Source organism: Anolis carolinensis, unplaced genomic scaffold (assembly GCF_035594765.1).
Source record: "Anolis carolinensis isolate JA03-04 unplaced genomic scaffold, rAnoCar3.1.pri scaffold_8, whole genome shotgun sequence".
Taxonomy (NCBI): Eukaryota; Metazoa; Chordata; class Lepidosauria; order Squamata; family Dactyloidae; genus Anolis; species Anolis carolinensis.
In genome coordinates this window covers 16,982,962-16,996,724 of record NW_026943819.1, presented here as the reverse complement: position 1 = coordinate 16,996,724, position 13,763 = coordinate 16,982,962, and the positions used below count along the sequence as shown (strand labels likewise).

The following is a 13,763-nucleotide window of genomic DNA, read 5'->3' as shown; positions in this document are numbered from 1 at the left end:
GTGTAAGGAAAGCAGGATGTTGTGTCTAGAACCTAAAAATCTGTGAGTCACTATACATAATTGCCACGTACATCACAGAAAAGAACATTAAGCCCAGGTGTATAGCTAACCTTCAACCTCCTTCTGTAGTTTCCTATGATGCTAGTACAAAAGCAGAAGAAATGGTTCCTGTGGAGGCTGCCCAGAGTGATGAAGGAAATGGTGATCGTGATTTCGAAATGGACCCTGAAAGCTCATCTACAACAGAAATTCTCATTGATGAAGTTGCCACAGAAAAAACTTCCAATGGAATTTCCCCACCAGAAGCTCCAATCATTCTTAGCCCTCCACAAACACTTAAGCCAGACCAGTACAACCTTGTGTGGAGACCTGGAAGGGATGGTGGCCAACCAATAAATTTTTATTTTGTGAAATATCGCAAGGTAAGTTTTCATTGATTTGTCTCTATAAAATAAGGTTATCTCTTGTTTTTTGTTGTTGTCAGGGATAATCTGGAATAGAACTACCATCTTATTAGAGAGGGAAAAGAATCATACTTGATGTAGGTTGTTTTTAAATTGAATATCCTAGAAGGCTTTGAAACCCTGATATTTAACAGTAATGTTAAACAGAAGGTAGATGATAAGTCTAGTTTATTTGGAACCTGTGGGGCCGTAGTGTTGGCATTCATATTTACATTATTAATAATAGGGAAGGTTATTAACCGAAATTGTGTAAGTATTTGATTTTCATGTACAGTATTTACTTTTGAGGAAAAATAGTTTACCTAGCTACTAGCTATAAAAAGTGACTTTGCATTAAAATTCATACTAGGAACATGAATGCTTAAACTTTAAAACAAACACCTCTTGTGAGTTGAGATTGATCATATCTGGATATCCTGAGCTCATCTTGATCTGAAACCAGCAATACCACAATAACTTTTTCAGCTTTACTTTTTTAATTTAGTGTCAAAAGCATTGCATAACAAATACATTTTAAAGTGATAAAAAGGAAATCACAAGCAACTAAATAGTTTTAGACTAAAAGCGGGCAACAGCAACCGCATTGTCCGTAGCTTTAAACAACTCCTCTTCCGTACATGAGGCAGGACATTGTGGGCAAGCATACATATGCGGAGTTGTTTGTTCTGCTCCATAGTCACACAAGGTGGAGGATTCCTCCAGGTAGTGCCACCTTGCCAAGTTGTCTTTAGATCTGCCCACTCCACTTCTGAGTCTGTTCAGGGAATTCCAAGTTGCCCATTCTTGGTTTGCCCCTGGAGGAAGACTCTCATGGGGGGCCATCCAGTTAGAATTGCCAGGTTTAGATGCTCAGAGGGACACCCTTGCTGTTGCTGGAGGAACATCAAGAGGAGTGGTGGTTCTCATGAAGCCCTTCCTTGATTTGAGTCTACTGGGAGGAGGCTGATAGTCATGCAGTGGATGGCTTTCACAATGTTCGACCTTATTTCTCTCGCAGTTAGCAGCAACTTCCCATCGCACGTCAGGAGGGGCAATGCCAGCTAACTTGTAGAGCTGGCATTGCCCTACTCCTAACAGGTGTAGGTTTAAGGCATCCTGTGATTATTCTGCATGTTTCGTTTAGTGCTATGTACACCTGCTTCGCATGGGCAGACTTTTGCCAGACAGGACAGGCGTACTCAGCAGTTGAGTAAGACAACGCCCGGGTTGATGTTCTTATTACTTGTGGGTCTACACCCCATGCACTGCCAGTCAGTTTCCGCAGGATGTTGTTGCGTTCAGCTACTTTGTGCTTGGTGTTCATGCAGTGTTTCCTATATGTTAGTGTTCGATCCAAGGTGACACCAAGGTATTTAGGATGGAAACAGCGTTCGAGCTCTTGGCCTTCCCAAGTAACTTTCAGTTTCCTGTTGGCTTCACGGTTACATAGGTGGAAAGCACACACTTGTGTCTTGGCAGGGTTAGGCTTCAAGTGGTTCTCTTTGTAGTAGCTGGAGAGATCTTTCAAGGCATTAGTGAGTGGTTTTCAACTGTTTCAAAATCTTTCGCTTGTGTTGTAAGGCCAAGGTCATCATCATATATTCTTTATGAGTGGTGGTTGTGGCTGATCGTTCGTAAAGCTTTACTGAAATACTTGAAATGTTTTTATAGTCATGCTACATAATCAGAATAAATATGAGCAACTTTATTTGCAAAGTGTGGTATAAATATGCCAAAAGATAATGAAGGACATCACAAATCTCAGGTTAAGGTCTCTGTTTTTCCAACTCTTAAAGCTGGCTCCTAAACCTTTTTTAAAGAAGTCATTAAGAAAAGATAATCTGTATTTATAAAATAATATATAGAGTCATATAATACAAAACCTAGAAGTCATGCATTAGATTTGGTCCTTTTCTTTATTTTATCACAACAGATGTAGAGACATTTTCCCCTGCACTTAGCCTCTTCTGATTCTTCTTTTGCAGTTGGATGATAATAACAATATTACTAACTGGTATACAGTTCGTGTCCCTGGAAGTGAAAATGAACTTTGTCTCTCAGAACTGGAACCTTCTAGTCTCTATGAAGTCTTGATGGTAGCCAGAAATGTAGCTGGGGAAGGCCAACCTTCCATGCTTACTTTTCGCACTAGCAAAGGTAAGGAAGCATTTGATGATGCTATATTTTGTGTTCTGGAATGTGTTTCAGTTCATGTGTTCCATTTTCTAAAGCTGCAAACATATGTGTCTTCAAGGAGTTTCTGACATAAAATGTCAAAGCGTTTTCTTGACAAGATTTGTTCGGAGGGCTGTCCTCTGAGAGTGAGAGATTGTGATTTGTTCAAAGTAACCCATTGGGTTTCAGGGATTTGAGCCCTGTTCTTCAGCATCAGACTTTCAAACCAATATATGTTGGTTTTGTTATTTTAGTACTCCTCTCAGAAAGAGATTATAGTCTTGTTGGATTTCCATATTCAACACTTGCTCTGAATTAGAAATATGCATATAGCTATTGAAACTGGATTGATTCCATTCACAAATAGGAGACCTTCTAATAGGTAGGCAATGTGATTATGTCAATTGATTGCACCTTCCTTTGCTGTTGTTTTATCTAAATCATAGACAACACATTAATTTTATGCAAATTTTGCATAGTTTTGTTATCATTGCTTTCTTTTTTCATAGGACAAAAGATTATTCTGAAATTATAAGGATGTGTGCTTGGGAATGGGTATTTCTCAGCAATTTACTAAGCAAATATTCTCTCTGTTAGAAAGATCATCGTCCTCAAAGAAAACCACACAAGCTCCCTTTCAACCTTTTGGCGTTCCTAAGCACCCAATTATTCAAGAAAGTGCAGTCAACAACTTTGGTGTGATACTCCCAGATTCTTCTCGGCATAGCGGAGGTATGTGCCAACATGAAAGGCAATTTTGAAATTAGGACTTTGTCTGAACCTCACCTTACTGCTGTCCTATGCTTTCAACTCACTTATGCATCAGTATCAGTATTTCTTTTGTGGCTCTACTAATTGAATTGAAAGTCCAGCAAACCTTTTTTTAAAGCACTGGCCAAATGAAGGAAACACCTCTGTGTGGCGCAAAACAAGGCTTTAATGTTATTCTATGAGAAGTTCAAAAAAAGGTTCCATGTGCTTAAAACGATGAGTGCAGGGGAAAAGGGATCTGTGCAAAGGGCAGATATGAACATGACCTCTGATTGTTAGCCTCTGATAATGTCTTCTAATTATTTTTGATGATCCTCTGATGAAAGCAATGGAGTTACCACATGAGAAAAAGCCAGCCAAGTATAAGGTGTACCATTCAGAACCAGTTTGATAACATTTCTCATTCATAACATGTAAACAAGACAGTTAAGTGCTGATTGCTCTCTGGAATGCAGCAGTGAGACAATTTCCTTGTCAGCAAGAGGGAGGGAGTTTTGAAGGAAAATTCCAGTGTGTCTTTTTAAAATGAGGCTTGGCTTCTGAGATGGCCAGGGATCCAGGAAATCACTCCCTACCCCAGCCTCTTGTTGTTCAGATTATGTAGGAGGCATCTTTTTTGCCTAAAACCTTTTTTGCAAGCAATAACGATCAAACATAGCTCATAACAATATGTGAACCTGTTTGGGAAAGACTGAAGGGTTATGTCTGCCAAAATTCTTACAATCTGCCTAATACCACTTCTCTCCATTCTCTCTGTTCCCATTGCTGTCTAACTTCAAGTGAGTTCAGTAAGTATAAATATGATTGCATGGTTTTGATTGCTAGCTACTTTACTTTAAGTGAGGGCTTTAAAACATTTTAATACTTAGTAACTATAGAATTAAAGCTTTCATTAGTCCAGGAATTTTCAGTTCAAGGCCTTCTGTTCTGCAAATGGTTTGGTTACTGTGGAATAAGATGAGCTCATGTATGTAACAATGAGCAGATTGTGCACCTGTTTCAATGGTCATGAATTAACCATCGTTCTCTGTTTCTGATGTGTGCAGACAGATGCAGACATAATAGTAGGGTTCCTTCATAGCCTAGTCAATACACTAAAGCTGGCCTAGATAGAAGAAGTTTTTAGCAAGAAGTTTTAATTCTGTCTTTAACTACAGGTCTTTGCACTCAAGGAAAGATTTCCTAGAATTATATACCATATTCACTTCTTTCAACCTGACTGAACCATGAATAAATAAAACAGAAGCACAGAAATCAATTGTAAATCCTATATGAAGCTTCCTTAACTTTTCTTTTTTTAGTACCTGAAGCACCAGATCGTCCTACCATCTCCACAGCCTCAGAGACTTCTGTTTACGTCACTTGGATCCCACGTGCAAATGGTGGATCACCCATCACTGCCTTTAAAGTAGAATATAAACGTATGAACAGAAACAATGAGTGGTTAATTGCAGCTGATAACTTCTCTCCTTCCAACCTTTCAGTGGAGGTTCGCAATTTGGATCCAGGTATTAATATGCATACATTATCCTAACAAACAGAGGTCATAATCAATGTTAGTGTTATATTTATATAGTTGTACAGACAGTCCCCAACTTATGAACAAGATAGGTTTTGTAGGTTTGTTCTTAAGTTGAATCTGTATGTAAGGTACATTTTTATATCTATGTAGCTTTGGATAGCATAGGGAAGGGTTAACAGTCCTGTGGTATTTCTTTTGCTGTCTGTGCCTCTGTTCAGAAGATTTCCCTACACTTTCTGTCCCTAAGATAATTGAATTTTGAAAAATTTGGCTTGTTGTAGAAGCAAGGACTGTAGATAAAGCTTCAGTAGAGGCACCTTTCCCCCATGATAATAACTCTTTCAGAGGTGAATTTCCCTTCTCAGGGGAAGATTTCTCTCACTCCTGTTGTCTCAGCTCTGTTCTTAACTTTGAGTCGTTTGTAAGTCGGTTATTTGTAACGCAGGGACTGCCTGTAATGTTGTCCAGGTCATCCTATTGAACCGTGAGCATTCCACAACAACAAAATAAAATACAGAAAATGATCACCCATTGTGCCTAATGTCACAATGTTTTGTTTGGCTAACAATCTAATACGTTTGGCTAACAAGCATTTTCGTTTAGGCTTAAGGTACTTCCCTGACTAATACCCTAATTCAGTGTGGAGACTGAATCTGTCAATTCTGTGGTTGATAGCATGCCTTCCACAGCTGCTTTGAGTCTTCTTTGTGGAGAGAAAAGCAGGATATAAATAAACATAAAAATAATCATCATCATCATTGTTGACAGAAAATAATATCTAATCTAGTATTTTACAAGAGTAGATGTTATGTATTCATAGCCAAGGGAGACAGAAATACAGTAGATTCTCACTTATCCAAGCTAAACGGGCCGGCAGAAGCTTGGATAAGCGAATATCTTGGATAATAAGGAGGGATTAAGGAAAATCCTATTAAACATCAAATTAGTTTATGATTTTACAAATTAAGCACCAAAACATCATGTTATACAACAAATTTGACAGAAAAAGTAGTTCAATACGCAGTAATGTTATGTTGTAATTACTGTATTTACGAATTTAGCACCAAAATATCATGATATATTGAAAACATTGACTACAAAAATGGCTTGGATAATCCAGAAACTTGGATAAGTGAGACTCTACTGTATTACAAGCTTGAGAAATGTATTTTTCTAAAATATATCAGGCAGTTTTGTTTTTGTTTTGTTTTGTTGCTGAGGTTCCTCAAAGGAAATGTACCTTGAAACTCTGTAGAGGCATAGAATCTGGACCAGAATTATATTCCTCTATTGCATGCTTCTAATATGCCCACTTTTTTCTTTTCTTTCTCCATTTGTAAAAAGGAGCCCTATATAAGTTTCGTGTGATTGCTATTAATAATTATGGGGAGAGTCCACGAAGTGCTGCATCTCGGCCTTATCAGGTAGCTGGCTTCACCAACCGATTTTCTAACCGTCCCATCACAGGGCCTCATATTGCTTATACTGAGGCAGTCAGTGACACTCAGATTATGCTGAAGTGGACCGTAAGTATAAGTTTCTTTTCATTTTTTCAAAGAATAATTCATAGGAATGGCATGTCTACTATGAAAGCACGAATTCCACTTTCATTTCATGTTGGAATTCATGTTTGTACTGTTTTCTCTTCTGCTTTGCGGACAACAAAAAGCTGCATAAGTCTTTCAGCCACTAGTCTGTGTATGAAAACTTTTGAAGTACTTCGTTCAAGTGGCCAAATGATATTGTAAACAGGGTGTTCTTTGTGTTGCATACAGTAAGCTTTCTATTTCACATCCTGCTTGTTTATTTTTCTGTGTATTGTTCGCTGGCACAATGTGAGTGCACCCCTGAGTGACTGGTAAAAAAAAATGAAACCTTTTGCTACATAACCTGTCACTGTTTGATCAAAACTTGTTGGCAGATCAGAAAAAGCCACTAAAGCAAATAGAAAGTGTTTGTTTGAATTGACTTCTGTTTGCTGACGAATAGTACTGAGAAACCACATACACACCTAAAACCTCACCTCCTAAGACAGGGGTCCCCAAACTTTTTAAACAGGGGGCCAATTCACGGTCCCTCAGAGTGTTGGAGGGCTTGACTAGAGTTTTTTTAAAAAAAAAACTATAGACAAATTCCTATGCACTCTGCACATGCCTCATTTTGAAGTAAAAACAAAAACAAAACCGGAATAAATACAGCCTTGATGTTAATAACAACACCAACAACAATAATAACAACAATAAAGAGGGTTGGAAGAGAGCCCTTGGGCTACTGAGTCCAGCCCCATTCTGCCTTTGTGCACCCAAAGCACAAACAAAGCACCCCTGACAAATGGCCACCCAGACTCAATGTTAATAATAATAATAATAATAATAAGAAGAAGAAGAAGAAGAAGAAGGGTTGAAAGAGACCCTTTGGCCATTGAATCCAACCCCCTTCTGCCTTTGTGCACCAAAAGCACAAGCAAAGCACCCCTGACAGATGGCCACCCAACCTCAATTTTAATAATAATAATAATAATGATGAGGGTTGGAAGAGACCCCTTGGGCCATTGAGTCCAATTTCTTCTGCCTTTGTGCACCAAAAGTATAAGCAAAGCATCCCTGACAGATGGCCACCCAGCCTCAATGTTAATAATAATAATAATAATAATAATAATAATAATAATAAGGGTTGTAAGAGAAGAAGAGACCCCTTGAGCCATTTAGCCCAACCCCCTTCTGCCCTTGTGCCGTGGGGGCCGGATAAATGGCTTTGATGGGCCGCATCCGGCCCCCGGGCCTTAGTTTGGGGACCCCTGTCCTAAGACAAGCATTTTTTGTTTGTTTTAATGCATTAAAGTGTTTGGTGCCACTGTTTTGAAAGAAGTGGAGAAGATGGAAGAGCAAATACAGTTTAAGGCTTGTAGATCACACTTTGCTCACTTGCAACACAAAGGATTTGCATGAAATGAGGTGCATTGCATGGTACCATTCAGTTAAACATTAACCCAGTTTGGCCCAGTGGTTTAAGTGTTCTTACTAGGGTTTCAGGAGATCAGCATTCTTAATAACTTGTGAATCAAAGGCTACAGTTGTATGGGTGCTCAGAATACAATGAAACTAATTAAAAATGGGATTTCACTTTTGTCCAGATTGCATTGTTCTTGCTTGTTTCAAAGTCTTTGTTTGACTATAGCTCTGGAATTTGAAATTGTTAAATCTTTCTTTTTTTAGTATATTACCTCCAGTAACAACAACACACCAATCCAAGGATTTTATATTTATTATCGTCCAACAGATAGTGACAATGATAGTGATTACAAGAGGGATGTTGTGGAAGGTAAGGTGCTGTGCTTTTTCTTTCCTCTTTTCCAAAATATCAATCCCTAGGAGGTGTACCTTCTTGTCCTTTCCTTTCCTGACTCAAGGAAAGCACTAGCCAGACAATGAGAGCCTCCATAAATCTGTCCATTTGAGCTTAAATGTGATTGTTTCCCTGAAACAGTGAGAATTTGGAAAGCCAGCATTTATATCACATCTATTGATTCAATACAGTTGAGACAACTGGAAATTATGCTTTTCCTTCCTGTTGTTCCAGGAAGATTAAATTTTAACATTTTGCCATTGCAATAAGGACTTCCATTCTGACTATAGTAATGGCTACTCCTTGTATTTCTGGTACCCATAGTTCTATTCAGTATAATTAATTTCTAAAGTGTATTTGTTTCTCTTTTCAGGCTCTTTTTTTCTGTCCAACTAAGACTTTCCCGTTTTGTGTTGGTTCTTTACTCAGCCCACTTGTTTAAAATGTCTTTTGGAAAATTATCCTCTGTTCAAATTACATGAATATTTAGTTCAATTTGAGGACTTTCTTGCTATATACTCCAAAATATAAAATTGAGTCCAAGAGCTAGCAGTTGCTTGTCTGCTACTTCGATTCATATGTGCATTATTTTAACTCTGCAGTGGCCCACCAAATGCTTTGCAATGTGCTAAGTAAAATTAATTGAAGTCTTAAGCACTCTGAGATAGTTGTCTGTTCCATTTGTAAATGTTTAAGCAACTTCCACTGTTCTGTGAAATTTGCTTGTTACTGATTTTCAGCTTTATGCATACAGACATCTTAGTGAAAACCTGAAATCATTAGCAGCTGGTCTGGTTTGCCAAAATGTGAACAGATACATTTGCTGAGATAGGTATCAAAGCTTTGTCAAATACAGAAAATAACTATTTCTAATTGTAACAACCACTCAGTATAGCAACTATGTTAGAGACTATGTGTCATATGTATGTTATGCCCTTTGAATCATTACAGTTTTAGATTCTTTTTACTCTTTTAGTAAACGTAAACTTTGACCAAGGATTTTTGGTTACATTCAGTTAGCAAAAAAACCTTTTGTAATTGTTGAGATTTCACTGATAACCTGAAGGTTTATTACCACTTCTTGTTCAGGTATTGAGTCAGAACTACTGTTTTTTGTATATATGTTGGTACATGGTAACTTTTCAAAAATATATCATTCATTTTTGCATTTTATCCTTGGTTGCTTTTTCTGCCTGTTCAGCAAAAATACCATTCCTGAACATCCCATATGCCGAAACAGTGCATCTTTAGTTCCTGAAGATAGTGTTCAAAAAAGCAGCCTGTTGTCTGATGACAGCTGCATAATTTTTTTTTCAGAGAACAAAGTTTAAATTCTTGTTCCACTGTTAGTAATGATAGGAAGGAAAACTTAAATCTGATATGGTTACTGAAAGAAATTCTCGGAATAGAATGAAAGATGGAGCTACAAGAAAAAATAATGTCTCAAGGAAATCTCGCTTGCCATTTCAGCCTGTATTTTAAATTTGCATCTAAGCATATGAAATAACAAACATGAATGAGGTGAGACATTGTTTGAGACATTGATGCCCTTTCAAGCTCTTAGCAAAGTATCTTAAGAGGCATTCATTCATATATTGTTATGCTGTCATGTGAACTCAGTCAAAATCTCTGTATAGTCAGTTCTGGTAACCATAGTAGTCCTATACTCACATTTGTTCCATGTGTAAAGTGACATTTGAAGGGAAAGTAAGATTGCTCTGGCTAGGAACACATACCCCGCCCCCTGGCATCCATTCTTAGAATGTCCCTTTCATAAAGGCTTGGCTGGGATCAGTGCTAGTTTGATCTTAGCACTGGTTTAAGACCATGTTTTTATCTTGGTATAATAGCAGTGTTCTGATTTATTATGGCTGTTTTCATGTTGAACTGTGAGGCTGTAGCTTTATCATTTTATAGTCTTTCTTGACTATGAGATTATTGGTAAAGGTGGGTTAGAAATACTCTAGTAAATATTGTAGTGCCAGTTTTTACTTATTATAAACAGTTGCATTTAGTTTTCATTCCCAAAGAACCCAGTATGGAGTAGGCTGCAATTACATGTTTACAGCAAACCAGAAGTCAATTCTGTTTTACTTTACTTTCAGGCACTCTTTGACCGCTATTTGCTTCCAGTTCGAGGGATCATAGATAGTGTCCATTTGGATGTTTTTCAGACAGTTTTTTAACCCCAGCAAACATGTTGGGCTGGCGGGGATGAGAGACAGGGCTTTTTCAGTAGTGGCTCTCTGCCTATGGAACACCTTCCCAAGTGAAGTCAGGCAGGCTCCCTCCCTCCTATCCTTCCGTAGGAAAGTTAAAACTTGGTTGTGGGGCCAGGCTTTCGAATAACAATTAGCAGCGCTAATTATTATCATGTACGCTGGAACTCAATCGACAGACCTAGTCTTTTAAACTTGAACACGCCCATCTGTATTTTAGAATGTGTTTTATGAATGTCTGATGTAAGTTAACAATGTTTAACTGATTTATAGTGTATTGTACAATTTTTATATATGTGTTTTATTGTAAGCCGCCCTGAGTCCCCTGTTGGGTGAGAAAGGCAGGATATAAATATTGTAATAAATAAATAGAGGTCTGGGGCTATGTCTAGCACATATGCTTAATTATGCCTAGCCCTGCTTTGAAGGCAAAAAGATGGTCTACCAAATTTTGGTATGATACCTAAGAAGCTGCTCACCCATTTTAAAAGATCAAATGTGGGAATGTCCAGACAATTTGGGGGGGGAGTGTACTTTTTATCTTTTTTGTTTGTTTGTTTACCATTATTGCACCAAGACAACATCTGTTTATTCCTCTTATTTCTAGGCACAAAACAATGGCACTTGATAAGCCACCTGCAACCTGAAACATCCTATGACATTAAAATGCAATGTTACAATGAAGGAGGTGAAAGTGACTATAGCAATGTGATGATATGTGAGACCAAAGGTGAGAATGGGTTGTTAAGTTTTTTTATTCTGATATCAAATCTCTGGCCACATATCTGCTTCCTAAAGTTCATTCTCAGATAGATTAGGGATACAAAACATTTGGCTCTTTAGATGTTAGACTACAAATCTCACGATTTATAGTTATGTAGTTTATGGAGAAGGATCATGAGAACTGCAGTCTAGTAGGATCAAACATCCTATACCTTTAAAATAACCATCTGTTTTAGCTATCTTGGCTACTTAACCTTTCAGAGAAACTATTCCACATTTTCTGCAGGTCATCCTGTATGAATCCTAAAGGTATTTCATTACAATTTCAATCTACAAATATATATTTTAAAATTCAGTTAAAATCAATAAATACCTATTTATTCACTCTCAGCCCCTGAAAACCCCATGAGAGAATTGCCTTAGCATCACTCTAAGTCACAAACTACTTGAAGTCTCACATATGAAGCAACAGTGCACATGCCCTGTCACTGTTTTAAATGGGAAACTTTAGTTACCTCCACGCTTTCAAACATGGAAAAAAACTGGCATATAAATGAAAGCCATTGACTCATTTCTATTATTTGTTCCTGCTTAAGAATGCTTGAATTAAACCCATGTGCGTAAGTTACTCACAATATAGAGCTGGCATGAATTAAAGTCTCCAGTGGAGAGATTTCCCTCCTATCCACATTAGTATCTTAATAGAATTTGAACTTCTGCTTGTGGCAAGAATAACAAGTATTCTTTTTGTTTGTCAAACACTCGCCTTCTCCCCTTTAGTGAAGCGTACTCCTGGAGCATCAGAATATCCAGTGAAGGACCTCAGTACGCCGCCTAATTCTCCTGACCGTGGTGCTGGAAGCAATGCTGGTCAACCCAGCGGTCCTGTCCGAAGCAGTGATATGCTGTACTTGATTGTAGGCTGTGTCCTTGGCGTGATGGTTCTCATCCTCATAGTCTTCATTGCCATGTGTTTGTGGAAAAACTGCCAGCAAAATGTCATGCAGAGTATGTTATCTCTAATATTCTTAGTCCCTCTGCTATCAACTAAGGATTCTGTTATTGCAAAGTAATCTTAAGCCACAGCTCTGTGTACAATCCAGTCATTGTTAAAGCACCACTGAATAAACATAACTATGCAGTGAGGGAAACAAATGAACCCCAGTGGTTAGAGCCTGACAAATCTGCCTTTGTTTTCCATTTCTGATATGTCAGACTTTCTCTTTCAAAAGGCTGGTGATAAGTGTAGCTAATGAAAATTTTTATTAACATCTGCTTTAAAATATATGTCTAGGAAAGCGAGATCAGTCCTGTTTCTACATATTCTTTTGCTATATTAAATTTTCATAAAGTTGGTATAATCTTGTTTGATATAATCCAAATCCTGTTCTTTATATTGCAGTTATTTCAGAATACCAAATTATAGAAATACATAATCAGTTTCAGCCAGCTGTTTTAACAGTAGTTTCTTGTTGTTTAAACTATATTGCATTATAACATGTGTTGCACAGCTAAATCAAGGCTTTCTCCATCTGCAACTTTTCAGATTATTTTGTAATGTTTGAAAATTGATTATAGTTGCTAAGCATATTTTCCTGCTGTTACAGAGTATGACCCTCCTGGTTATCTCTACCAAAGTGCTGACATCAATGGGCAAATGGTTGAATATACTACATTGCCAGGCATGAGTCGTATCAATGGCAGCATACATGGGAACTTTATTAGTAATGGAAACCACAGTAATGGTTGCCTTCACCTCCATCACAAGACTCCTAATGGAATGAATGGGATCATGAATGGTGTTGTGAATGGAGGAAATGGTGTTTATCCTGGACACACAAACTCCTTATCCAGATCGCACATGGAGTATGAACACACCCACCACCTAGAAAATGTAAGTGAAGTTTCCATTTCATAAGTCTGATTCTTTAGCATCTGAATAAGTGCTCTACATTACAAAACTGCAAAGGTATGTTTTGTATTCTAACAAACTTTGTAACTGGGATTTCTGGAATCATCTGGTTGGAAGTACATCATTTTAATACTTCTATAAATATAGTATTTGGGGCCCTCATGAGATCTCAATTTAGACATTACTTTTGCATTTCGAACATGGTTGGATTGGATGGTCCTGGTGTTGTCTTCCAACTCTATGATTCTATGAACACATGGATTCATCGGTAAACTGTCCCCCACCAATCTTTGTAAAACCAGACCTTTAGGGAGTGCAACTTTCATTTTAAAAAAAAAAAGACTATAGTTTAATTCACAGCACAAGTACTTTGTAAGCCTTGCAGTTTTCAAGAGACTATACAATATGGGCTAAAGATCCTGACCAAACAAATCCAGATGCATACTTTCTGTTTCAGCTGTCATAGTTTTAAGAACCCTTCCAGGATTTTCAAGGCTAACAAATTCACATTAAGATTCCATTTGAAAGCCCAGTGTTTGCTTGTTTCTGTTTGTTTCTCCTTTATTTTCTATATCAGTGTCATACACTGATGGATAGCTATCTCACTCTAGTGGGTGAATATTCATGTTTAAATTTATCCCATATTTTTGAAG

General features: G+C 37.7%; 1 protein-coding gene across 4 annotated transcripts in view; it reads left to right on the top strand.

The window, feature by feature from the left end:
- cdon (cell adhesion associated, oncogene regulated) overlaps nucleotides 1–13,763 on the top strand; it is a 109,819-nt gene that overhangs the window by 80,507 nt on the left and 15,549 nt on the right. For all 4 annotated transcript variants that reach the window (XM_008118238.3, XM_003225719.4, XM_062961315.1 and 1 more), the window contains 9 exons: nucleotides 130–422; nucleotides 2,429–2,600; nucleotides 3,216–3,350; nucleotides 4,691–4,897; nucleotides 6,256–6,437; nucleotides 8,127–8,232; nucleotides 11,083–11,205; nucleotides 11,979–12,206; nucleotides 12,806–13,092. In XM_008118238.3, coding sequence (XP_008116445.1) covers nucleotides 130–422; nucleotides 2,429–2,600; nucleotides 3,216–3,350; nucleotides 4,691–4,897; nucleotides 6,256–6,437; nucleotides 8,127–8,232; nucleotides 11,083–11,205; nucleotides 11,979–12,206; nucleotides 12,806–13,092 — 1,733 coding nt within the window. The remainder of the gene's footprint in view (nucleotides 1–129; nucleotides 423–2,428; nucleotides 2,601–3,215; nucleotides 3,351–4,690; nucleotides 4,898–6,255; nucleotides 6,438–8,126; nucleotides 8,233–11,082; nucleotides 11,206–11,978; nucleotides 12,207–12,805; nucleotides 13,093–13,763) is intronic.